This window comes from Rhipicephalus microplus, chromosome 5, assembly GCF_043290135.1.
Source record: "Rhipicephalus microplus isolate Deutch F79 chromosome 5, USDA_Rmic, whole genome shotgun sequence".
NCBI classification, from domain to species: Eukaryota; Metazoa; Arthropoda; class Arachnida; order Ixodida; family Ixodidae; genus Rhipicephalus; species Rhipicephalus microplus.
The window spans coordinates 118,812,053-118,839,516 of record NC_134704.1 but is presented as its reverse complement, the minus strand read 5'-3'; the positions used below and the strand labels follow the sequence as shown (position 1 = coordinate 118,839,516).

The 27,464-nt window shown below is 43.2% G+C and overlaps 1 protein-coding gene across 1 annotated transcript in view; it reads right to left on the bottom strand.

The window, feature by feature from the left end:
• Positions 1-27,464, bottom strand: part of LOC119173758 (glutamate receptor ionotropic, kainate 2) — an 87,847-nt gene that overhangs the window by 39,494 nt on the left and 20,889 nt on the right. The window contains exons 2-7 of the mRNA XM_075894239.1: positions 25,969-26,190; positions 20,062-20,325; positions 9,220-9,404; positions 8,654-8,707; positions 7,590-7,766; positions 1,294-1,449 (exon numbers count right to left, since the gene is read on the bottom strand). Coding sequence (XP_075750354.1) covers positions 1,294-1,449; positions 7,590-7,766; positions 8,654-8,707; positions 9,220-9,404; positions 20,062-20,325; positions 25,969-26,190 — 1,058 coding nt within the window. The remainder of the gene's footprint in view (positions 1-1,293; positions 1,450-7,589; positions 7,767-8,653; positions 8,708-9,219; positions 9,405-20,061; positions 20,326-25,968; positions 26,191-27,464) is intronic.

Sequence of the window (27,464 nt, the reverse complement as noted above, 5' to 3'; positions counted from 1 at the left end):
TCCATTGCGCAGGAAGGTTAAGTCGTGAGTGACATCACGTTGGAGAGAATTGCCCTTGCGTGTCGGAAATCGAGAATCCGTGATGAGTTTTAGACCAAGCGTATCCGCACACGCAGCAAGTTTGGTTCCTTTGGCATCGTTTTTGGAGTAACCCCATGATTTATTATGCGCGTTCAAGTCTCCTGCAATCATGAGAGGCTTATTTTTGGCCTGTTGTGTAGCCACCAGCAAGAGGCTGTTGAAGTTTCGAAGTCTGTCCCTCAGTGGACTGTAGACGTTTAAAATGAAAATGTTGGCTTTGCTAGCACGACCAAAGATGATTTCTACCAGCTGTGATTCAACGCCTTGCTTGTATGCGAAGGTGGTCTTCTCTACAAAGCTGATGTCTTTGCGGAAAAGGGTAGCTATACCCCCTGCACGTTTGAAGTCGGGGCACAGGGTTGGTCTGGTTACCCGGTACCCCGGGAAAGTATAGGTTTCATGCGGATTAAGTGAATCCGCTTTTTTTTGCTGGAGAATAACATGTGGCCTTTTCTTGCATGATCTAATGAGTTGTGCTAGATCGTTTTTTCTCTTGCAAAATGAATTAAAGTCCACTGCCACACTTTAAAAAGCTTGGTTGAGCTATCCATGATGTGGTTGTGCGATTGTTACGACCCCACTGGCACAATCCGCAGCAGCTTTGGGTGGTTTAGTGGCTTCATGTGGCGGTATCACTGGTCTCAGAGAAGACATAAGTGCTGCTGCTGCAGAAGCTGACGCTTCTTTGGTTGTTTTAGGGTGTTGCGCTGGTCTTTCCAAGCGATTCAGCCTAGAGTTCATCTGTGCGATCGCCTCTTGTAGCTGTTTTAGCACGGTGCTGGTGGTCTTGAACGTGTTAGCATGGCTCTAGCGGCGTCGACTTGTGGAGTTACCCTCGTGGAGACGTTGGAGGGGCCTCGCTGATGTCCGACATACAGTCACTAAACACATCCTCGCCTTCGTCCGACATAAGTGGCACTACTCTGCGTTTGTGTGTGCTTATTTGTGTGCTTACGACAGGGGGGGTGGTGCTGATAAGGTGTGGAGCTTTGTACAGTGCTATCTTGAGGGTCCCGAACTCTCTTGGTCAATAGTGACATGAATTCTTCTAATTTTTCCTTTAATTCTCTGTTTTCGCGCTCTAGGGCAAGGATGCGCTTTTCATATTCATTATGCTCTGGCTGTGCCTTACCTTTAAACGGGGTTCAAGGCAGGGACTCAGGTCTCTCTTTTGTTGCAGTTGTCGCCGCTGCTGCTGCTACCACTCCTCACTTTGTCAGCCCAGGTCAGATAGGCATTTGACCGAGAGCGGCTCCTGCATCGGCTACCGGCAGATCCCTCGGGTCCGCGTCGGAGACGCGAGCGCCCTTCAGAGCGCTCTCGCTCTCGGAGCGAGAAGCCTCTGTAGAGCAGGAACGCGCCCTGGAGCTAGAATACAAGCAGCATCAGATGTCTATTGCTTCATGACCATCGCAAGACACTCCTCTTGGTCATCCAGCAATTTGGAGCGTCTGTCCCTACGGCATTTTCTCACTATGTACGGAACATGGTATCTCCTCTTGCACGAATGCTCACCTGTGATGTGATCTCCTTCGCAACTTGGTGCAACTGTGTGTCTCTCGGGTAAATTCTTGAATGTTCATCCCGCAGTTGTGATACTTTTCTTTTTCCTCTTGCTCTTGTGACATACGTCGGCTCGGCGGCCCACTTGGCCACAAGCATAGCAGATATCCACCTGCCTTATGTACAGCGAGCATTCCATGTACGTCGACCCGCACGCAACGTGCCTCGGTACGCGTGAACCTTCAAACAGTACGACCGTACATGGCTCGCGTGTTCTTGATTCTCTTCACGCCAATCACTGTTTGATTACGGCTGTTCACAATTGCCTCATTGAGTTGGGGCTCAGAGATCGACGGGTCTATGTTTCTAAGTACCCCTTTTCAGGTATTCTCCGGTGCCGCTATGCAGGCAGATACATTGAAGGCTCCAAAGCTTGCGTGCATTCTTCGTGTGGTGGCATAAGCCTTGGCTTTGGTTGTCACGGGACTATAACTGACGATAATGTTTTGTACCTTGTTCAAGTAAACGAAGTCTTCCTTGGCCTGTTTGTCCGTGAGAGTTGCGGCCATAATCAGACACTTCTAGAGTGCGAAGTGGTCAACTCTGCAAACGTTCATGCCTCTCTTGTGACGGACGATAATCCGTAGGTGTTCTTCCGGAATTCTGGGGAGTCGGCTCCCGACTACAACTCTCTGAAATGTCGATGTGGTACGATTGTAAGGTCATTTTTAAGTGCGAATGCACTTTATAAGCGACCCTGATTTCGCCGTCCGCTGTGCGCCCCCTCCTCTTCACTAGCAACGGTGCGAGGAGCGGAGAGGAGCGTCTGTAGCAACGGCACAGCAATGTCACACACCACGAGATTGCGCGCGCTCCGCCCTCCGCTCCGTGGCCCGTGCAGCCACGACTTGCTCGAGATCAGCAAGTCGTCATAGGTATGAATACATCGCAGGCATCAACCTCGACTGCGATACTTCCAACAACGAGTACAACGCAATCGAATGCGAGCATTGCACGCTTCATTGAAGATGTCGGGCCAGTTGAAGACAAGGCAGCGCGGCGAAGGGCCCGTGATGCCGAGCGCAAGCGAGCGAAGTGTGCCGTGGACATAAACTTAATTATAGCGCGACTTTACTATCACATTTCTCTAATGTCTTATGTTTTCTCTAATTTCTCATTTTTCTAATGGTTCCTGGGAATCGCCATGTATTTACACGGGGCAGTTTACGTTAACACGCTGGAGAATGCCAATGGATTTTAACTTTACTCCCCCTCATAGCATCACCCCGTGCATTCGCACTTAACCATGTTCACCCTTAGGGAAGTGCTTGGGAGTTCTTTCTTTGTCGCGCCTTCACTTTTCGCGCCAGAGGCAGGCGTCGCGTTCTTCGCCTGGTCCGGTCGTCTTCGATTAGCATAGGCGGTAATTCAGCCTGTGTCGAAAAGATCATCTTACGTAAGGTCCATTCCTCCCACTGCGATTGTCTGGGGCGTTGCGTCTGGTTTCGTCGAACGCGGATTTCACCTTGCCCGGCTCTGCCGCGTGTAAAGCGTAGTCGTGGCCAGCTTTAATGTCGTACTTAGGCTAAACCTAGACGCGGTCAGGCTCAGCAGTCGATGCACCGCGTCGACTGGTCAAAATCTGATAAAGTCTCGAAACATTCACTCACTGCGGAAACGGCGATATCCTCGTAAAGAGCACTGAAGGGCCGTTCACGTAAGTCCAAAATTTGGCACTAATTTTTGAAAAGATGGCTGAAATCACATAAAAACGTGGGAGCCGAAACAGACATGTCCGCACTCCTCGGCGCCACCTCACGTCTCTGCTCATGGGGTAGAAGACTGTGAACGACAAGGTACCATTCCTAGTCTTCCTCGCGGTGTTAGGTGACTCAATGATTTCAGTTGCAGCAACAACACAAAATGCCATGAGAGCACTCAGAAGTACACCTTGCTATCAAATCAGCATATGAAGTTTCGTGAGGGATTATCAATGTATACGAATGAGCACTACGCACTTAGTTGATTTACGCTCAGTAAGTTGGCATTGTATAGCTCACGTACAGTCTAGGCCATATCTTGTAATATTTCCTAAAAACATTCGCTACCAAATATATTCCATCAGTTTCACTACTCATACTTTAAGTAAACCCCTCATTTGTTAAGGTGTAGACTTTGCTATCAAAATCACTAAATCTTAATTATCTTCTGTTTTTTTTTCAAAACCACGAAATTAAAGATCTTTGTCTAGCTTTCAAACAATGTTCGGTGCCAGACATTTGCCATGAGTTGGTTGAATAGCCCCTCATTTGTGAAGAAATAGACCTTGTTACGTAAATCACAAAATTTTAGTAACTTTTGGTTTATTCGAACCACAAAAAAAAACATCTCTACCTTCTATTTATTGTCTCTCTCTCATACGTTAATCGCGCTATAATGTGACGGAACTATGAACATGACCACAGACAGCAAATATACCACTGTGGACAAGAAGATTACACAATTAGGGTACCTCCTTCAGAGCTTGAGCTATTACATCCATTTTACATATTTGATTTACGAGAATTTGTGGTTCTTGCGTGATGTACACAAAATTATGGCCGTGGTCTCAGGGGCTTATTCGTACAACAGCGTCAAACCATATGATGGAGCATGGGCAAATTGTTTCTTTCTATTAGCACCTAAATATGGAGCAGATATTTTTCAACAAACCTTTAAATATGTCATCGGTACCAAAAATGATCTTCGCTACAATTATAGCTGGTAAATCAACGAGACTACACCGTGCACTTTCAAGGAAGTCAGATTAGTTTTACTACAAGTACAATCAATATGTAAAAATTTAGTTTGTTGGACTGTACATGCCACATGGCTGATGATCTTGTGGTGCTCCTGTATATGGTACAAAGTAAGCAAAATTGCCTTTAGTACTGGACGGATTCGGGATGGGATTACTTCTGAAAAAGAAAAAAAAAACTGCGTGGCGTCCGCCGCACAGCATGGGTTTGAGTCAAAGACCGAGACAATGTTTTATTCTGCAATAAATACGCACGATACTTAACGAATATGAGCAATCTCGCTGTTGTATTGTACACATGTTTCTATGAAGAGCTATTTGGCCAGCGCATTCTCCTTGCGTTAGTTCTATATTGCAACAATAACATGGCACATTTCGATGCTACCTTGTCAAGATTGAGAACTTGAGGGCAATTACTGAGAAGGTTTGATGACGCAACTTCACGACGCGTTGTTACGTTCCAAAACACTATTAGACTTCATATTCAAAACAAACCTCTTTTTGTGCGTGTTGCACACACAGTAACCATCGTAATAAAATAGTGCTTGGAATCCTTCAAGTCCCCAATAAAAATATCTCAGTCATATAACAATGGTCGCAGCCTTTTGTATTGAAGTAAGTTTAAGATATTGGCCTTACCTTTCTCACTGCCTCTTTAAGCATGTTCGACTGAGTCAGGTTCCTTTCCACAGAGCTTGTACGACAGCTGAATCGTGGTGGTGCCTCCAATGCATGCGCCTTGGTTAGGCTCTGAATGGCTCGCACCAAAACGATCAGAGCATCTTGAGTGAGAGCCGCGTCTGTCTGGACGGAAACACCAGTACTTTTTGCGAAAGTTCACTTGCAGCGCTGTGAATAACGCTGATTCAACGTGCTCATTTTGAAGTTTCTTACACGCCAGACTTGGCCAACCATATTTCGAAGTTTAGAGAAAATTTATTATTGTAAATTTCCATATATAGATAGTTTGATAACAAACAATATAAAATGTATTGCAGTCGTCTATAGCCATTTTATTCGGTGGAAGGAATGAAAGAATTCGCCACACATCGACAACAATATAGAAAGCCAGATAATTACTCATAATAAAGACAAATCTTTTAGCGATTATAAAGAATGATCCAATTGTGACTCACACCTACGCGCATGGAATATACCGCGTGTTTCTTATGCTCAATACTTTGCAAGTTGAGATGTTCCTCATCCTCTTTCTAATATGTGGGTAGCATACCAGTTGCTCTGAACTGGTTAACCTCCATGCCTTTCATTCTCAATTACTTAGGACATTTGCCGAAACAAGAAGACGTGAAGCTGCATGGCTGAAAGCAGATTGCTTGAAAGGAATTGTGATTCATTCTAAAAAGCAGTGCCGATAGGTGTACGTCAATACAATAGAAATGCGTTGAATCCTGCGTCCTGCGTGTTTCTCTACCCAGCGTTCTCGTCCCCGTTTTGATGCTTTCTCACCCCGAGTTTCAAGCAACTCAAGCAGTTTTGCACTTTACACCACATACCTATTGTTTTTTGTAAAATATTGTATTGTTGGGTCCATTGGCGGAGTATATTGCGTAGGAGGCCACAAGTATGTTTGTAAGAAAGTACACAAGACAAGATACAGACTCACTTGCAAGTGGGCGTCTTTCCTGTCTTATGAACTTTCTTCCGAACCACTTCTGTAGTATACCGTACACAAGATTATATTTTAACGCAACAGCATAAGAGAGATCGTTTCGCAGAAATTCTGGTGTTGGCGTCATTGGTAGTGAGCAAAAAATTATCATCTTATGCGTTGCTCAAAAATCGAGAATGATGCAAATAAAGTAGGTGAATGCCATAGAATCTTGAAGAAGAGTAAGGAACGCACCAGGGTTGTTTGGGCCCGAGTGGTGATCAAACCTGGGTCGTTTACGTGGCAAGCGGATGTTCTACCACAAGACCACGCCTCTGCTTGTAAAAACAGGGTCAAAAACTTCGTCTACTTGCGAAATCAATGAAAGTAGCTTTCATGCTTCCCAAACATACGCGTCCTGTATACAATAATCAAGATGTAAAATGAAATATTGCAGTGTTAATGCGTGGTGCAAGCGTCCATTGCAAAAGGGCGTCAGAATATGTGATTAGCATAATAGCTCCATGGTTGAAAGCCAGCATCCCTCTACAAAAGGCCCACATGGCACTGCACCTATTCACTTAAGGCCACGTATAATGGGTGCATAGCAAATTCGTAAAGCTTTCGTGCACTAAATGTCTGAAATACGCACTAGGAAAAAGCTCTTGCTATGAAGTTCAACTTCTAAAGGCGAAGCTTAATGCTCCCCAAGTTTTTGGTAAGCGTTAAGCAAGTACTCAGGAAGAACAATTATCCTCGCTGTTTCTCCAGGTAGTTGAGCTAGGACGATGGATGTGAGAAGAGTATCGTAAAACTACGGAGCTATTTGTGTCATAGTAAACGTGGTAGCAGCGGCAGATATGAGTTTTCAGTGCACAACTTTTCCCGATTGGTACACTGCTTATGAAAACTCTGCGTATTCTACAGCAATACATTACAGTGCGACTATTGTGCTGTGTTAAAATTGCGTATTGAATGCGAATAATTATTTTTCTAAGCGAGCTATGCAAGATTTAAGACAAGCATATTTCTTTTCTACTTCATGACACAATTTTCGACTAAGATTCAGTGCATCGCTTAGCAGAATCTGCCGAAAGAGTGCAGTTTCTTCGGGTCCAATATCTACCTCGATGTGCAAAGTGATATCTATTCTTACGGGAGTAGAAAATACCATGCTATTTTCTACTGATGGAAACAAAGTGTCCTCGCTATAACAGATTATGGTTGATGCTCCTAAAATAAATTAGTAACTTCAATGATGATGCTATGACTGCTAAGTATATAAATTTTACAATGTACCTACATGTGACGAATTGTAGTTTGTGTATGACGTAGTCTTTTCAGTGATTGTTAAAAATGTTTTATGAAGAAATTGTACCCTTGCTAAATTAACTACGTAATTCAAGCTGCTCAACTGATGCGCTGTTTTTTCTCGAATACAGTCGCAAGATATCGAGAGTATTTGAGACAAGTAAAACGATGCAAAAATGTTTATTTCTAATATTTTCCAGCTTTCTTGCTAAGCGGTTTGAGTCTTTTAACTATGGCGGCCAAGTCTGCAAACAGTGGTGATAAGAATACACTGCTTTAAGAACTCACCCTTATTTGCTTCCAGGAGACCCGATGAGTCAAGAACAGTGGGTATAAGCCAGTTTTTGTGTACTTCTCACGTACTGCTCCATTGTCTTGTTCCCAGACCTCTCTCTTCAGGAGCATGAAGCCAGTCAAATTCGTACCAGAGTTCTGTAAGGCTCTTAGGTCGACACTGTGGAGGTCCTGCATCATCCAGATATTTGGTTTAAATAGTGAAACCACGGAACCTAGGTCCACAAAAAATAGCGACATTTTTTGCAATTGACACTTCTATAAGTTGTATCTTCTGATTTAAGTTCACTGTTAGAGCTTATTATTATTTGAGGCTCGATACGCGCCAAGTGCAGAACATAATATTTCTTTATCACTGAAATTGGCGACAATGTATCTGTATTATATTTTTCAGCAAAAGCTTGAATATAACAGTAAGGCGTTGATTGCTGCCACGCTGTGTCGTGTTATGTAATAGAAACGCCGATTCTGACCTTTTAGTTTGAAATGCAGAAAAGTACAAATAATTCCGCATATCGTGCAAAACCAAGCGAGAACCTGTGAATAAATAAACCTATATCTTGACATGACAACACAACACACTAATGTTCGAAAAGGGTATTTGGCAATCCGCACTTGCAGACAGACAAGCTAAAGGGACCGAAAATTACATCTCAAGCGATAAAACGTGAGACGGAGCCACGGGGAGGTCGCTTCTTGCGAACCCACATCTTTGTTGTTTTTATATTTATCGTAGGAACACTCTGCAACCTTTAAGTATGAATGCAAGTGTGCACTAAAATGACCCTTGGATAGAATTTACTGTTCTGGTGTGCGGCATTTCTTCAGTAATGTTTAGAGATGCATACTGTAAAGAGCACTTCCTTCAGACATCATGTGGGAAAGGTCCGTTATTTAAGACCAGGGCTGGGTGATGCACTAGTGAGTCTGTAAAGTTAACTTTTGTGACTGAGAATTTCATTGTCTCTGCTGTATTATTTTCTTGTAAACAGAACATCCAAAAAAGCACAGCAAAGAGGACAACATTGTCATTGCAAAAACTTCTCGATGACGCTTACCAGTGTGGTGACGATGAAATTGTGATACTCATTCACGATTCCAACTCTTTGTGCCTGTAAAAATATTTTCACATCATGTGAGACGTGATGTGTGTTTCATAGAATAAAGGCATTTTAAAAGAACACACGAGTATGTATCAGTACATCTAGAATTTTCGACAAAACAATTGTTCAAAACTGTGCGCACGAATATCTCAATTCAAACACGCAAGACGCTCTCGAAAAGTGCTCGAATTCTTGTAGGATTCACTGACGAAATGTTATGATACTATTCTCCATTTTGAACACCCAACATAAACCAAAGATCATAATGTTATTGAGTACGTATCAATTTACTTTTCGCCTAATTAAAGGTGATATACTGAGGACAGTTGCCGTTCAAAAATTTGTTTACTTTTCTCGTGTGGACAGTATTTTAAATATAGTTCACCAGAAAAGTAGTTCACCAGAATGTAAAAAGGCTAAAATAATAAATTCAAAGACCCGATGGCCCAGAAAACGACAGTGAAGAAAATGTAAGCAGACGCGTACACTGTACTCATTTCAAAATATAAATGTTCCCGTACATGTGTCAACAAATCACCCAGCTTGTGAGTCGCCACGTCGAGCACGATGTTGCATTCGCCGTTCTTGGCGATCTCCCGCAGAACGATCCCAGGGTTCATCTTCTCCGGAAGTAACCGAAGCGACACCGGAATAGGGAGACTGCCAGGCTGAGTCAAGTGTAAGAGGCCGTGCAGCCGCACCAACGCTGCGAATTCGATAAAGGAAATAAAAAAATGGCCATCATTTCACCGATTGCGGGAGCTTTTGATAAATCTCGCAAAAAAAATGAACAAGCGCGCATTCTAACAAAGATAGTTTACCAGTGCATTCGAAACTTGAATACAAAATAATACCCGTGGTACAGGTGAAAAAGCGTAGTCTGGGTGCATCATTTTTCTTTTCTTCACTAAATAGGTCATGTGATGCGCTGATAAGGTGGGCGTTGTGAAGTGTGAAATTGTGTTGCGAGTGCTGGGCAAAGAGCAAGGGTAAACAGGATTCAGGTTGACAGTATTGTGGGATATGCTTCCACAAAATAGATGCTCTTGGTTCACGTGAAATTATTAATATTGAAAATATTACTTGTTGGGATTTCACATGCTAAAACTACCATGTTAATATGAAGGACGCCGTGTTGGAAGCTAGGCTCCGGAAATTTGGACCACTTGGGGTTTTTAAAGTCTAACGTTTTTATAACTTTTTTTTTAATTTCTCTAGCAGATGTCATCGTACCACAGAAATATCAATTATTATGTGGGTGATGGTCATTGCTAATGCTTCATAAGTATTCCAGTATAAATTTTTTTTTAATTAGGAATGGGAGCCACCAACATCCCTAAAGCCAGAAGTGATAACGCGCAGCAAAGCTACAAACAATATAACCAATTTATTTTTATACACATAAAATCATGATATTTACAACAAACATACTGAAAAGTCCGTTCGTGATATGTTTTCTCTTTTTTTCTGGTAGGGTGATGATGGGAATAGCTCCGTTTAAGTATTTCGCTGTAGAGGTCATGCTGGTTTTTCAAAAGCGTTCTCTAAGTGTTTATAAGAAATACAAAATGACGTTTCTCTTCTGAGAGGACAAATAATATCATATCACCAAGAACATCTGTGGAGTAGCGCTAAACATTTATTGAGCAATAACGTTATGACGAGGCTAAATTCTTGAAAACAAAAACAAACAAACTTATTGGCTAATCTTGACTTAAGTTCATAAAGTGCTGAAAACAATTATGTGTATTAGGCTTTCGCACGGGCTCAATAAATGGTGCATAGAACTTCAAGCCAGGCCACAAGAAGTTTCCGGAGCTTGCGTGCAGGCAATATTTTAGTCTTGGCTGTGCTAGTGTATAATCAGGCCCTGAACAACAGCCTGTCCTACAATATCATGCAATAAATACTGTGCGTTGTGATTTTCCTTTTGATATTTCTCTTTGAAGTCCAGCTTTATCCTTATATCTCGCGGCTTCTCTCCACCGTCCGTGAAAGCGCACTTAATCCCTGATAGCATAAGGTGAGCTCACAAACACGGGTACAAGAGCAGAGAGTTAGGCAACAAGAAACGCTATTAGCGTTCGTTTAATACCCTTTGTCTGTCCGTGTTTGCACGCATACTTCCTTTTATGATGAATTTTTAACTAACAGGATAACTTTCTGCTTTAATTCGGCTCAGCTTTAATCCAGCCGTGTGTCTGCCGTCTTGCATGATAAATAAAGATGGCCCAAATCTCTTTCCAGTGAATGCGCGACGGAGCTACACTAATATTAACCAGTTGCAACATCGCTTGGGGCTTAAACTCTATATGCACAGGGTATTCACCAAACGTACAATTCTCATATTGCTTGCATGCTTCAGCGCAGTGAGGTCCACATTAAACAATAAGGTATACGGGCCTTTGGGTGTGGCAAGGAGATGCTGCTGGTTCATGCAGAATATATCCGCAACTCCTATTTTAGCGTAGAGCGAGTGCCCATTTGTTATGGTTTCCGCGTACATTATTAGGTAACGTGCAACGGTCAATTCACAGAAATACAAACAAGAAATTGTTTGCGTCGCAGAAAATGTAGTTCTTCCTTGGCTTAAACAATGCTGCTCCAGGCAGTTTGCGCTAGAGTGAACGCTAAGATATTTTTGTTTTCACAAATCAACAAAACAGCACCTGCTGATCTTCATAGGGGCCTCTGTAAGTATATTTGTTTAGTTGTGGGCATGCTTGATGTTTGCAAGCATTGCACCGATGCATCATATAGCCTTAGTTTCCGACGAAAGCAACACCTGAACTCATAGATATACATGTTCACGAGCAATATGAGAGTCAGTGTAGAAGCGCGGATGTGTTCATAAAACATAGGAAGGAATGCGATGCATCATAAGATCAGGACAAAGAAAGGTAACACCATCAGCGCTGTGTGTGTCATTCTTGTGTGTCCGCGTTTTCTATACGCTTCCTTCAGTTGATTTCGCAGAGGGCTGTGTGTTTCCTCTTATATATATATATATATATATATATATATATATATATATATATATAGGAGGAAAAATATATAGTATATGTTTCCCCCTATACAATATATTTCTGCTAGATATACAACGGCCCTTACTTTGCTACACTGTTAAGCATATAGGCATAGAAAATTAGGGCACAGGCTTTCTAAAAGACTAGCAAGAAAGCTTCAAGTGAAACAACAGAAATTTTTTCCTGCATTGTCCAATACTATTTCTATATATTCATTGTTAGTCTACAAAGCTACCCGTTATCAAGTCTAGCGAGAACGTGCCATTTGGAGCCATAAAAAGCAAGCGGGCTTTTACACCCCAAAACCAACATATGCTTATGAGGGACTCTGCAGTTCTGACGACCTGGTAGTTTTAAAAGTGCACACACGTCACATAGTACACGGGCCTCAGCTGTTTCGCCACCTTCGAAATGTGGCCACCGTGGCCGCGATCGAACACGCCAACTTCGGGTCAGAAGCTGAGCGCCGTAACCGTGGCGAACGTGCCACCTGAAGCTCGGGTTCAAGTCTTCACGAAAGAGCAATAATTCAAAGTGGAATAATTATTCGAGCATTATTACTATTTTGCAGTTGAATATCTGGTTTAACGTAGAATTGTCACCTGAAGAGGTCTTGAGGGTACGGCACCCGGTGTCTGACACAGTGTTAGGGGCCGCCAATTTGAGCCGCGTTGTCCGTAAGGCTTCTGTTTTCCGATGGCGACGACACGCCACAGGCCCGCGTACTCACGGTAAAGTGCACTTTGAAAAACTTTGGGTGGTCAGTAATTCAGGAGCCCTCCACGTCGTGTATACCATCGTGGTTTGTGGATCACATCGTGTTGCGCTGATAGAAGCGGCAACAGTTGTTATCATTGCACGGGTTGCCGACAAAGTGCCACGTACCTGCTATATAATTTTATAGCGCATTCAGGGAATAACTACTATGAGGGTACCTTCAGATTAAACGTAGGATTTGTAGACTTAACGTGAAATTTACTCAGGGTTTTCTTTCAGGAGCGAAGCACTTCTTGCTCGGCGCAAGTCACTCGGGTGGCCGTGTTGACTAGTTCTCGACTTCAGCGTTTTTAGCGTGGTTTCTTTCGAATCTCCAGTAGGTTAGTGAGTTTTCATCTCTACGCAGCTGCTCATTATGTACGTACACCTTGGAAGCGAAGACAGTGGTGCGGAGAGCTCGTAACGCAGCTTCAATGCACGCTTACCACCAATGTTCCGCGGTAAGAGGTCGCCAGAGCGAAGACAGACTATACTACCTATAATATACGCTATGTAGATAGACGCCAGCGTCAGCAGCACTCCTGAGTAGGCACCATAATCGCTCCGCATGCGGCGGAAGCGTCGAGAGCTGCAGTAGCCGAAGATAAGCGGGAATTCAAACACAGTCCATTCGTGTTCATCGGAGACTTCAACGTGGACATCGTGGTGGCAGACGGTCGCACATAATGTCCGGGTACGGCCTCTGGTGCAGCTCGTACGGCCACAAGCATCCCACCATTATCAGGGGGACCTGTATTGAAATGGTCTTCTCCAACTTTCAACTCCCACTTTTCATCCAAGATCCTCTCACCACATACTTTACCAACTACAAAATTTTCAACTTCAAAGGAAAACGCATCCTGCAGCTTTGGAATCAGTAATGTCATCCTTCTCTATAACTTCATCCATACGTAAATGTTAAAATCTTGTGTGTATATAAGTGTATGCAATGGTATACATAAGTAAATAATAATCGTCGTGTGTAAATGTGTATATAGAAACATCTCTATAACAACGAGTAGAGTCTTTATACGATATGTGGGCGAATGTGGCTGGTTTGGCCGATAAGCCTCCCTCATCGTCATTTCCTTCGAGTAGACAGCGACGTTTTTTTTTTATTTCTGCAGGCATAAACACTCACTTACTGAAGCGTGTGTGCATCATACAAAGCGAACATAAAAATTTCTGAGTTATCAAGGTGCAAAGCGGTGAGGGAACAAACTGGCAACTTGGATTTCATAGTACTGGTGTGCGTGCGTGCGTGCGCATGTTTTTGTGTGCAGAACTTTTCAGAAAGGCTGATAAGTCTGCGCACTCTCTCAGCCAGCTACTGGATAACGAACTGCATAGAAGCGGTGCACACCCACTTACTCAATAAAATCCTTACTAGATGGAGCGCAGTGAAAAATTATGGCAGATACCACGTACAGTGGGAACCAATGATATGCGAAGTACGAATGAGAAAATTTGATATGCCACTTTAAAATCAGCCCAACGCTACGAGGCGCATGTAAATTATGGTCTACATGACTTCCATGTCATAATTATTATGTTCGCACGCGTCATTTGCCTTCATCATCCATTCACATCATTTGATACTAAATTTGGCATACGGATAGCTATAGCGAAACAGCCACGAGCGCCCTAAGGTCGTAGAATGTAGTCATGTTTTACATGACACGCATATTATGGTTATCGTGTTTCACCCTGTCATTTACAGTTTTCGTCTATTGACGTTACTTAATACAAAATTTGGTGTATGCGAAGCTAGTAAAATGGCTGCGAGCACACTATGTGCGTAGCATGTAGTCATGCTTTACAATACACGCATATCATGATTATCATGTTTGGACGCGTCATTTACCTTCGTCTTCTATTCACGTCATGTGATATCAAATTTCGTATATGTGGAGCTAATGAAATGGCTGCGAGCACATCATGAGCGTGGTAAGTTGTCATGCTCTTACATGGCTTGCGTGTCATGATTATCGTGCTTGTCCCAGTCAATAACCATGTCATCCATTGACGTCTGGTAACAACCTAATTTGGTATATGCGGAGCTAGCGAAACGGCCGCGAGCACGTCATCAAGGGCCCAAGATACTCCGACTTAACGTTGACGAGTGCGCACGCTGGGCGAAGCGACGCTGCGCTAGCAAAACCGACATCAGGCGCGACTGGTGCGACCAGCGTCTGTCGGCACGGCCCGGCAGCAACCAACGCGATATGCAACATGCTGCATTTCACGCCCATGACGTTACCAAGCTCTACTAGACAGCATTGTGTCTGCCTCTCTTCGTGATGGAGGGACGCTGGGCCTGCTCAAACGGACATGCGTCAAAGCAACGCAACGTGGCGTGCGCCTGCAAGTAAACGGCAGGTAGATCGGCGCCTGGCGTGGCATCGCCGGGGTGACGCGACAAAACGAACGCCGGTGCGCACGCGCGAGAGGTCATCTCGAACTATATTGGCACCTTGAGTTTGACATGCAGCCATGTTGCTACATGACACGTATCTCATGATTATTATGTTTGCACCAGTCAGATACCTTCGTCATCAATTTGTGTGACGTAATACCCAATTTGGCATATGTGAAGCTAGCAAAACGGTTGCAGTGCATCATGAGTGTGGCATGTAGTAATGTTGTTACATGACACGCATCTCATGATTATCATGTTTGGTCTTGTCCTTTACCCATGTTGTCCATTCACGCCCCGTAATACCAAATTTGGTAGATTCGAAGCTAGCGAAACGGCCGCGAGCGCACCATGAGCGTAGCGCGTAGTCATGACTAGTCATAACATAAAGATCATAACATGTGTGTCATGACTTCCACTTCAGGGTGTACCACCTATGTTCGTTAGGCAGTCATGTCATACCATGCCAGTTTTGGAAGATATCATGTGAACGAAACCACCGCAAGAGCAGCAAGACCATGAAATGTAAATCATGACATTCATAACATACATTTCATGATTTTCGTGTTATGACTTATCACTTATCCTCATCATGCAGTCATGTTATGGCATACCAAGTTTGGTGTCGATTCCATGATCGTAACAACCAGGAGAGCTAAACGTTATAAGCGGCTATACAGATTGATGCATAGATAACCCTCAAATTCGCCGAAGCTTGCTAAGAAATGCTTCGCATTTAAAACAAAAAAAAACAGGCCTGCGCCGTAGGCGCAACATACTAACAGCGAAAGCTAGAAGAGGGGCCTTTCGGAGCCTTTTTCAAAACACTCATTAGGTAACTACTGCAAGCACACTTGCTTGGTACCCACTAGGGCAATAATAATAACTTTTATATAGTAGGTCGGCATTCGCTATGCTATTTCTCGTCATTATTCTGAGAAGCGTGCTGTCCGCTAAACACCTGCAAGAAATTTTCTGCCAATTGTCCATGCAGTGGCTGATGACGATGAGGAGTGGGTTTGCGTCACAATTAATAGCAAAACAAGGACAATTTTTTGTTATGGTTTAGAGCATTTGGAGAGCCCACTCGTTACGCTATTTGCATTTTGTGACGACTGGTTGCTCTTTCGCTTTTTGTAAAACGCTTTATAAGTCGTATTAACGTGATTGCTTTCCCTACATCAAGCCTGCCTAAGGCAAGTTTGATAACTCGCAAGCACGGGTGTAGCTCAGTGGTCTCCTGGAGTGTTTCGTTGAAGCTGTTATAAAAGTGCGAGATATGTATAAAACTACTGACTGCGTTGAAGATGTAATATCTTTGTTTGATGTGTTAACACACATGAAACACGTGAGATGGTGATTGTCAGATTATCTTAACCTGTTGTCAAGAACGCAACAAAGAAAAAATGGTGTAGCTCAGCGGTGAAATATTAGGCTGGCACCCAGCGGGCCCGGGTTGAACCCACTCTGTCATTGGTGGAAGGTTTTTTTTTCATAATTTCGCGCGATATGGTTACGGACACCGGCGGCGGCCAACAACAGCACGTGACCCGAATTGTGATCTCATAACAGCTTTCACTGTAAAAAAAAACAAAAAAAACATGGTCATCCTTCTTCTTAGGAGTCGGTATAACGCGAAAGTGGAACTTGTTCTGGCAGAGGTAGTTCAGAGTTCATAGTGCATTGAATGCTAGTGTGGAATGCATGCGGAAAGAATGCTCCAGAGTTGAATGAATGCTGAAGATAGAAATCGCAGTGTCAAGCGAGGAACGGCAAGCAGCTCGAAACATGAAGTCCGGAGCTCAAGCAGAAAGCGCCGCTCAAATGAGCATACAGAGGTGTGTTCAGAAAAAGTTGTTAACGACTTAGAGTACGAGGTTCTATACAATGGGAGAACATAAAGGCGTCCTGTGGTGCTAGACGTCTTTCGGTTTAATTACGTCTAAAATGTATACAGAGGACGAGCATGGACTTCTGACTGTCATAGCTCGACACTTAAATTCCGCTGCTCAAACAGAAAGAAATACGCACAAATCGAACGCACACGTATACACAGGACGAGCGTGAACTGCCACAATTTTTCCTTCGTGTTTGAGCAGCACGCTCCTTTTTTAAACGCGGCTGCGGCAGCGTGCGAAGTGTTGTTTGTGTGCTTTTTAACTACCGTAACGTTAAAGCAAACTTGCGATGGGAGCACAAGAGGTAAATAACCGAAAATAAGTGCATGCTTGATTAAGCCACCCAATTTTTCGGAGCCACCACGCACACCATGTGGAGGCACGTGCACAGCGACGTTTAATGTGGCACGGCACGAAGACCTGGAGGACACGCACTGCCGTCGTGCCATCTCAGTAGTGATGACGAAAATGCGTTGAAGTTCCTGAGCTCTGATGAACACCAGCGGCACATCATTTATATAAATGGTTCACCCTGTACAAGCTGCTCTCTGGCTTAGTATTCAGCGTGGCGTGCTAAGAGCTTGAGGTGACTGGTTCAACGCTCCCCAGTGACTCGTTTTTTTTCATATGTTAGTACTCGTTTATAATTAACGGCGTCATACCTGCGACTGAAATACGTCATTGGAGCCGCGGTGGACCCTGGCATAAAACAACATCCGTGGAGCATCTCGAATATCCGCGCTAAGCAGTTGTCCTGTCTACAGACGTTTGGAGAGCTACGTCGCTGCAATGAAACCTTTAAACGCGTGCGCAGTGGGTGCAGTGGGCGTAACGGCGAAAAAAAAACGCCGGCGTGACAGAACTGCAGTGTTAGATAACGCCAGCGGCGTTGCGCTCAGGGATACTTCGTAGCTTGCATGGCGTAGTTATTTCGTTTTGTTGTCTTGTGACCAGCATTTCTCAATTGCTCAGTGGTGTCATGTAAGTGTGTGTGTGTGTGTGTGTGTGCGTGTGCGTGTGCGTGTGCGTGTGTGTGTGTGTGTGTGTGTGTGTGTGTGTGTGTGTGTGTGTGTGTGTGTGTGTGTGTGTGTGTGTGTTGGCAGCTAGACTGTATTCACCATCCTTCAGCGGTGTCATGTGGGTGTGTTGTGTTTGCAGCTAGACTGCGTTCACCACGGTGCAGTACGTGAACGATGCTTGGTGACGGCAACAGAAGCACGTTCCTTTCGTGATCTTTCTCAGGCCTCGAGCGGACCTGCCACCGCGACTATACGAAGCAGGATGATGCGCACGCTGCGTGCTCAGAAGTGCTCGGAACCCGAACGGTAAGAATGCTCCTGTTTTTCGTGTCCTCGTCCGTATTGTAACTCGGGTGCTTGTAGGTATTGTTCTTCACTGTGTGTTGACGAAAAGGAACATTAAAAAACAAAAAGAAAGAAAAGGAGATCACGTGCACATAGCAACACTGCGCGGAGACTGATGCGCGTGTGAAGATGACTGCGATGGCAGTACTTAATGCTTCATACGGCCACTTATTTGACACGCATGCGCGCTTTGTCGAAGATATTTTGTACGATATGATTCCTTGCAGCTTAGCACAACTGAAGCGAAGCTGTTTGTAGAAGTACTCAAGTGAAATACCAAGTCCTTCGGTCACACGGCCTCTATGTCAATTTTTCTTTTCATTTCACTCACTTTCCATAATTGACTTGCTTGTGTTGATCCTGTGTTGACTTGTGCTCGATATTACAGTGTTGCTTGATCATGAGCCCGTGTTTCCCAGCTCTAACAGTCGATACAAAAGTGAAATATTCTGGAAGTTTTTTTGTTCCACCACTCAATCATTTGTATGAATCAATTATTTTTCTAATAAAAGCACCTTTCGTAAAAGAATGATGAACAGGGTATGCTAGCCATCACACCTTGTTGTTCTACCCTGCGTCAGGACTTGGTGAAGAACATTAACTAGATGACGTGCACTACAGTGCCTAGAATATAATGTACTCGTGGCTACGTTATCGCTCACACTCATCCCGTTCGTTGGATACTTATCCCGACAATGAACCATTGCGTGCGACGGCTTACAAACCTTTCGAGTTGGAATTCGCTGCTGCTGCTCAAAAGAAATCACATGTATAAAAAGAAGAGCAAATGCGCGCTCATGGCGCTTGTAACAGGTGGATGCATGGTCTGCACTGGGAAGTCTGCACTGGGTGAACGTGGAGTTGAAAAAGTTACCAGTGGTTATCCTGCTACGTGCTACGCACCCGGCTCATGTTCATTTATTTTCCTTGATTTAAACTATATATATGACATCCTTAACCTCGGTTTGTTATTTTACATCAAATCCCGGATAAGCGCCGTCACGTCTATTTCGAAGACCATTTAGAATAGGGCCGCTTTCGCTAGACAACGAACTGACTTGAAGCGATCATAATTTGACTGGCTTTGCTGCTTGCTGGCGTGTATTGTAGCCAGCATATCGACCAGCCATGGTGATCGGCGGCTTGTCTTCACGGGATCCAATCCCAACCACCGCAGCCGCATTTTCGATCGAGGCGAAAATGTTTTAGGCTCATGTGCTTGGATTTAGGCACACGTTGAGAACCTCTGGTTGTCTACATTTCTGGATCCCTCCACTATATGGCGTCTCTCATAAAGATATGTTGTTTTTGGAATGTTAAACCACAACAATCGTTAAGTTACCAGGATTTGACTAAGAGTGTACCTGGCTTCTAAAACGTTCTGTGCCAGAAACTCTTTTCACCTTTTGGAACTCGTGTGTGAAAGCGACATGTTTCAACCCTTTATTATATTCATTGGCAACAGTGAGTGAAAATGAGCCTTCATGGACAAGCAATTCAGCTGCTCAGACGGAGTGCAATACCTATTTTTGCGACCGGTAGTGTCTTGTCGCACATGTTGATAGTCATTTATCCGGTTACATAAGGGCAAATTGAGGTGAACGCATGAGCGAGCCGATATATACAGTGAAATACAGAACTGAGTTTTGCCAATGTGAGACCGACGAACTATATTCAAGAAAATCGAGTACCCAGATTGCAAGCGTACATTAGCTTGTTTCATTTTAAAAAATGACGCCCTTTATTGTGGGCATGGTACCGGTATGCATATATGGCAGCATATTTGCTCACGGTGATCTGGAAGTGTTGAAAAATACTGAGATTTCACGGAAGCACGTGGGCAGGCTGCCAATGAGTATTCGCCAACAAAAAGAAAAGAAAAACTATTCGACTCTGCACTCACCCTCTGGCTTTTCGTAGACAATCGTGAAACTCTTCCAACGTTGAGCTTTCACCAAATCTTGGAGTGCTTTGTCCAACTCACTGTGAGGAGGCGCCATGCTAACAGACATCGACGCCGCGTTGACGCCGGCATTGGGCTGAAATTCCTGAGACAAGAAGATGTGTGGCACATGCTGTCCAGAGCAAGCGCTGCCGACCAGTGACGCCACTTCTGGCTTCCGTGGTCCCAGCACTGCTACAACACCTTTCTCCAGGAGTCTGCATACTGCCCCGAGACAACAAAATAAACATAATTGGCAGCATGCAATTGTTGTATGAGACATCCCTAAACTCAGGTTAATAAGTCGTACACGGCTATAGAGGTGTTGACGAGTGAAGTCTTACGAGATTGTACCCCTAACGACACCGAGCTGGCATTAGACGGCTCAACTTGTTTAAGCTTCAAAAAATGCCAGTTTAGCTGGCATTCACTTGAGCGCAGTCTTAAAGAAATTGTCTTATTGCGAGTCATTAGCCATTAGGGGGCACATCAAAGCTATGCTACATCAAATTTCTCGCTAGCGTCAATAAAACCTTGTTCACTTTTGCCAAATATAGAGTCATATCCGCTTTAGTTCTTGTTCCACCGGAAGGGTTCACTCCTCAAACATATGATGGTAAGCTTCATTAGCAGCTCACGAGCCTCTTCTTGTAAGGTCTTCTTTGGAAACTTTTCTATCAGTAGCATTTACCTTCTATTTTTTGTGTATTGCAATGATCGAAAAATTTGAACATGACGATGTTTGTGATTCATTCGAATGCAAGAACCAACAAATCACGACAATGTATGTATCTGTATCTGTGTTACGGGAATCACTAATTAAACTGGCATACTATGAGTGAACCTTTTTTTTCTAGTACACTTGTGGAATGCTCAGAACAAGAACCTGTTTTTCCCCACTGAAATTTTGACCACACTGTGACAGTTTTTCTTATATTTGAACCAGAAGCCAGGAATATTTTTTCGAATTCTAAAATATACCTTAATACGGGGCGCAAGAGGCTGAAAGATGCGCTATTTGTATTTGCTTAAAAATAATTTTGCCTCGGCAAGTTGCTGCAAGATTTAGGAAGTTCATCAGCACAATAATAGACAGTACAAAAAAAGAAAAATGGGACTTGTTCCTGTAGTTCTGTCATCCCATCGTTTGTTCTGGTGAACTTCGGAGAAGCGCAGTTGTATTAATGATAGCCATCTAAACAAAATATCTCAGCACCGTCACGAATAGCGTGGCCATAGTAAAGCTTCTTTATGACTCCGAAGTAAACATTGTAGTTAATGTTAAGAAGGTAACAGCGAAAGACCGCCTATATCAGAGAAACCTATAATAGAATTATACGACCTCCGGTTTCGCAAAACTTACAAAGGTAAACTGGGGAGAAATTGAAGTGCAGACGCCCTTCCGTGGATCAGGTCTCAATTACTAGGCCTAGCTCACATGTATCGCATTCACAAACGCAGGCGTCAGCATTGGCCGTTAAAGTGCAATTTACTTCCCATAGATGTTGTCCTTTTTTATATTCTCTTCAATTTAACCACGTCTGGTGCACACCACACTAGGACCAGCTGTGTACATCGTAAAACGTGCGACACAAGAGAAGCAGTGATTTCTTTTATAGTGATAGTGGCGCAATTATGATACGTACTGCAAGAAAAGATATTTAATAAAGCTGATGTTAAGGACTTTCACAAGTTGCAGCAATTCAAAACTTTTTTTACAATAAAAGTGTTTGCCGGATCCACCAACACACCGGTGACATATTTCCGTCACGGAAACAAGGCGGGAAAATGGGCACATCATCCTATAAAAAAATGGCAGATCCCATGTACAGTGCGAATCGATGACTTACGAAAAACAAATCGGGAAGGTTCATATGCCACTTTAAAATCAGCACAACGTTACGAGGCGGACGTAAATTATGCCATATTCGTAACTTTCATGCCATGATTATCATCTCTGCGCCTGGAATTCTTTTTTAATCGTCCATTCATGTTACGTATACCAAGTTTGGCATATGTGAAGCTAGCGATATGACCGCGAGAGCGCTAAGAGGGTAGCAGGTAGCCATAGTGTACATGATATGTATGTCATGATTATCATGTTTGGGCGGGTCATCTAACTTCATCGTCCATTAGCATTACGTAAGACTAAATTTAATACATGTGAAGCTAGCCAAACGGCCGTGAGCACACCCTGAGAGTGGTATGTAGTCATGCACTTTAATGACATGCATGCCATGATTTCCATATTTGCACCAGCCACATACCTTCATCATCCATTCAATTCACGTATACCGAATTTTGTGCATGTTAAGTAGCAAAACAACCGCAAGCACTTCATGAGAGTGGCATGTGGTCATGTTCTTACATAACGCGCATGTAATCTATATCATTTTCGCACTAGTCGTAATTATTTATCATCCATCCATGTCGTGTAATACCACATTTTGTGTATGGAAAGCTAGGGGAATGGCCACGAGCGCATTATGAGCGTGGTATCTAGTCATGCTCTTCAATGACACAGATGTCATGATTATCATGTTTGCGTCAGTTTTATACCTTCGACATCTATTCACTTCCCGCAATACCAAATTTGGTGTAATTGAAGCCAGCGAAAAGACCACGAGCGCATCATGAGTGTGGAATGTAGTCATGCATGTTCTTACGCAACACTCATGTCACAATTTCAACGTGAAGGCGTGTCATTTGTGTTCGCCATGCAGACATTTCTTACGATACAAACTTTGCGATATGTCATGTGAACAAGAGCACCACAGGAGCAGCAAGACCATGACATGCAAATTATGACATTCATGACAAACATGTCCCGATTTTTATGTTATAACTAGTCACTTATTCACTTTGTATTTTCATGTTATGCCTTACCAATTTTGGTATAGATCTCATTATCCAAACGGACAGGAGAGCTAAAAGTCATAGATAGATAGATAGATAGATAGATAGATAGATAGATAGATAGATAGATAGATAGATAGATAGATAGATAGATAGATAGATAGATAGATAGATAGATAGATAGATAGATAGATACGCACAAAGTCGTTGAAGCTCCCTAAGAAATGCTTCGCATTTGAATTGTTGCTTGTTCGTTTCTGTTTGATTCATGAAAAAGAGAACCGCTGGACGTTACCACAGGTAATGTCGCGAGTGGTTCCAAAATTGAATTTTCGCGTGGTTAAACCAGACAAATGGTGCCATCTAGCGGGACTCAGTTACAAGAAATGCGCCTGCAATCTCGATGCCAATGGCAGGAAATTGATCAATGGCCATTGTTGCTGCTGTGGCTCCCGCTGCTTTCAGTCTGCTATTCTAGCGCAGAAAAGCCGAGCAATGTTCTGCACGGCAACAGTGACGTAAGACGGTCCACTCGATCGCTTCTTGAGGTGGGTGATTTGAAGTGCACTAACCCGATGCAGAACACTAAAATGTGATTTTATTTAAAATAGGGCCTTCCTTGGCACGAAATTAGCACTACGAGGTTTATGGATTGCCATTTTAACAATCAACATTGACTTAAGAGTTGGCTTTAGTGTCCCTTTATGCTTAAGCTCTCCAAAAAAGTTAATGGCTATTTACGGTACACATGTTTAAATCGATTCGACTGGCTGGGAGCTTTCTTTTCATTAGTATGGAAAATTATTTCCGTAAACCTCAAAAATAATTTGATTTGTGAGGCTGCTTTCTAGATCCTGAAGTGACACCTCACATCAGAGACAATTTTCGCCATTTCGATTTTACAGCCCCTATTTACATTCTCAGCACCTCCATCACTTGCGAGACGACGCCAGGTATGACAAAACGATTGTTGTGATTGCAGCATAGGTGAACGAGCCAAACACCAAACACATGGCGAGACAACACGATGACGATGATTGCAAATATTAGCATGCCCAAGCGAAGAAGATTATGTACACTGAAACGCTTACGCTTGTTTTATTTCTGTAGCCATAATAAGTGCACGAAAAACTTTAGGCGTCAATACAGAGAACATATTAAATATGCAGTCAGATATACTCCTATTTTTGTACCGAGACTACATTAGAGAACCCCTAAACAGCCTCCTAGAAAACAGTAAACCAGCTTTTTATTATCTCCTATGGTTTCCCTTTTTCGCGGCACAGTTCGCTGTCTTTGCAGTTTGATTACGTTGCATCAGGGTGAAATGGACTCTCAGTTGTTCAGTATAGGTGATATATTTGCTGTGAATTGTGTTATACAATGCTTTACGAAGTAGTCACATGCTCGTTCTTCTTTGTATTGCATGACTATAACGCGCGATGAACTGATTTCTCTTCATGTTCTGCGTTTGCGACTGCGCAAGCACAGGAAACAGCATGCGGTCGAAACGCGCGAAATCATAACTGGCTAAACACCTAGTGCCAACATTCCACGTGTTTCATCAGAAATGAGTGGCGAAGGGAGGTAGCGCTTGTGGAAAAAGGGGTCAAGGCGAGAAAAACACTACTGTTTCACCTTTGAACTCGCGATCGTTAACGAGCCCTTTAATCATGCTCTCTAAATATAGCTAAACGTTTACAAAGATAAAAATTTCTAGACCATTCAACTTGAACTAACACCTCTATAATATTATGTCATTCTATGAAAGTATATATTGAAGTAAAAATTAAGTTGAACTATTCTTTACTTTCATTGATAACGCATCACGTTATGTCCCGTGGCACCCAAGAGCACTTGAATTTTTTGCATTTTTTCTGATTGAGTCGGGTTAACTTTGCTCATCATTGCAATAAAAGAATATTTGCCCGCAACACTGCTATTGACGCCAACAGAAAAAAAAACGAAACGATACTAATTGTGCGTCACGGAGTTCATAGTGTTCTATGAGAGTAGGCAAAGAGGACAAACTCAAAGTGTTTCTTCCTAATTATTTCAGAAGAACAAACGAAGTGGTTTTCTCATCAGGCCTTCTTTTCACGCACTAACACTGTGGCCAATGTCTTAAAAATTTAGCTTTTAAATCAACCCTTACGACATTTTATTCGATCACAGTTGGAAAGCTTGAAAAAGTGCTCACTTGTGCAAAACATTTTTGTTACGTGCACTAAAATTTATTTGCACTTCGAAGATTTGTTACAGACAAACACCCATGTATCTTTTGTCAAAATTGTAACTACAAGCAAGATGTGTGCTAGTTATACCACCACAGTAACTTGTATTTTCAAATTGTAAGCCCTACAACACTCCGTACATGGGGCATACTATAAAATAACAGCCACGAGTGTGCATAAATGGACGCGGGCAATTGCTGAATCGCGTTGCATGCAGATATTGACGTGCAGGAATGAAATGTGCGTACAAAGGTAGTGTTCATTCCGTCTTAGTGAAATGTATCTGCACATAGACAACGTATTTGCGAATGCAGAATCACGAGTTGGGTGGGTTGGTAGATGTTCATCGTGGAATGTTTTACAGAGCAACGGGTTAGATACGGACAGAGAGGGTACACAGCGCTGAAAGGAGCTCCGTTTACTAGAAACATGCTGAAGCAGAATCGCGAGTTGGGCGAGTTGGTGGATGGTCGTTGCGGAATATTTTGATGTTCATCGTAGAATATCTTGGACGACCATCCACCAACTCGCCCAACTCGCGATTCTGCTTCAGCATTTTTCTAGTAAACGGAGCTCCTTTCAGCGCTCTGTGCCTTCTCTGTCCGTATCTAACCCGTTGCACTGTAAAACATTCCACGATATATGCGAATAGTTTGGCTTCCTTCATCACTCTTTGACACGCCTCTTTCGCAACTTAAACATGCAATGTATGGTAAAAGTAGTGGCAGGCTATTACGCCTATTATTGCAGTAAACTTAGTGATGCAACGGGCATTCACCTTTTTTTGCCGATTGGAAGGTGTCTTCTGGATCGAGTCTCTCAATGGCCAGGCTGAGGTGCGGTGCTCTGCTAGAAGTGTCGGCCAACTCGTGGGTGCCTGTATTACCAGCCATTGACGGTGACTTCTCTCCATCGTCACTGGCGTTCAGGTTGACTCGCTCGAGCATTTGCCACAGGAGCTTCTCTTCTTCAGATGAGCCAGCATGGTCGTACACGACACCTGTGCACAAAACAATCATAAAGATTGTTAGGGCTTTGCGTTCTAAGATGACATTGTCGTTAGGGAGTTTTGGAATACCGTTTGCAAGCGCTGCGGGCGTTGCGGGCGTAGCGGGCACCATATGAGTTTTAGAACAGCGTCTGCTCTGCTGCAAACCGCAACGCACGATCGCAGTGACACCGTAGCCCCAAAACCAGCGCTAGCGGACCACATACGGGCAGCGATCGCCGCACGCTATTTCAAATTTTCTGCGTCCGGAAACGCAGACGCTGACTCGCGTTACGACGCATGCGCAGTGGTAGCGACCGCACCGCAAGAGCTCGCAGTGTGCTATTTTAAAACTCCCTATTATCAAGATCGCCATACCGAAGGAACTCTAGGAACTATGTCCATCTTGAATGTTTAACCATGCATATATCTTGAAGTACAAAGACCTCTGCCACTCCGCTCTCATGTAAACGTGGTCGCCATTGCTGGCGTTTCATCTCCCAATCCTCGCGTCGGGCACTCGAACACCATAACTGCAAGACCACCTGGGTGGATGTGAACCGAATAACATTGAAGTTCTTTTGACCAAAAAAGAGAAGGAAGGAGGCCGCAAATAGTTGGTTTACAATAAATTATGCACATAATTTGCTTGGAAGAAAAACTCAACTGCCAAAGATGCTTAATACAGTAGGCTATCGCATCTTTTATAATAACAGCGCAATGCAAAACTCAAAAAAAAAGAAAACAATTTTTGGGTGTTTTTTCTTGCATTATGTATTCGCCGAGACCCTATTCATTTTCTTGTAAGCAAAACAGTTAATGCAATAAAAAATGCTAGTGAAATTTACAATATATATACATAAATTAAGAACAGGTTTTTGTCTTACTTGAGGTGTCAGGCTAAACCGGTACATCTGTTACGCATAATACATACCAGTGTCTGCCCCTCCTCGAGCTGTTTTTTTAGTAATGAAAACGTGAAGTATTCAGAATAACACTTGAAAAATCTTTAAAGATAAGCTATTGCTTTGCTAATGTTGCAGACCACATCTGATTATAGATGAGTACCTTTAAAATAGTGTAAACTTTCAGCTATTGATTTGTGAGTTAGTTTTGTGCTTCCATATGAATTTGTGCAATTGGTATCTTCTGGTCTTGTTGTATATAAGGTCGAATTTAAGTAAATTATTCCACATGTGTATGTGTCATTATTGTGGTAATTCACCTAACGACCTCGAAAAAGCCGCTAATTGTATTAGCTGAACGGCCGTCGTGCATTTCGCTGC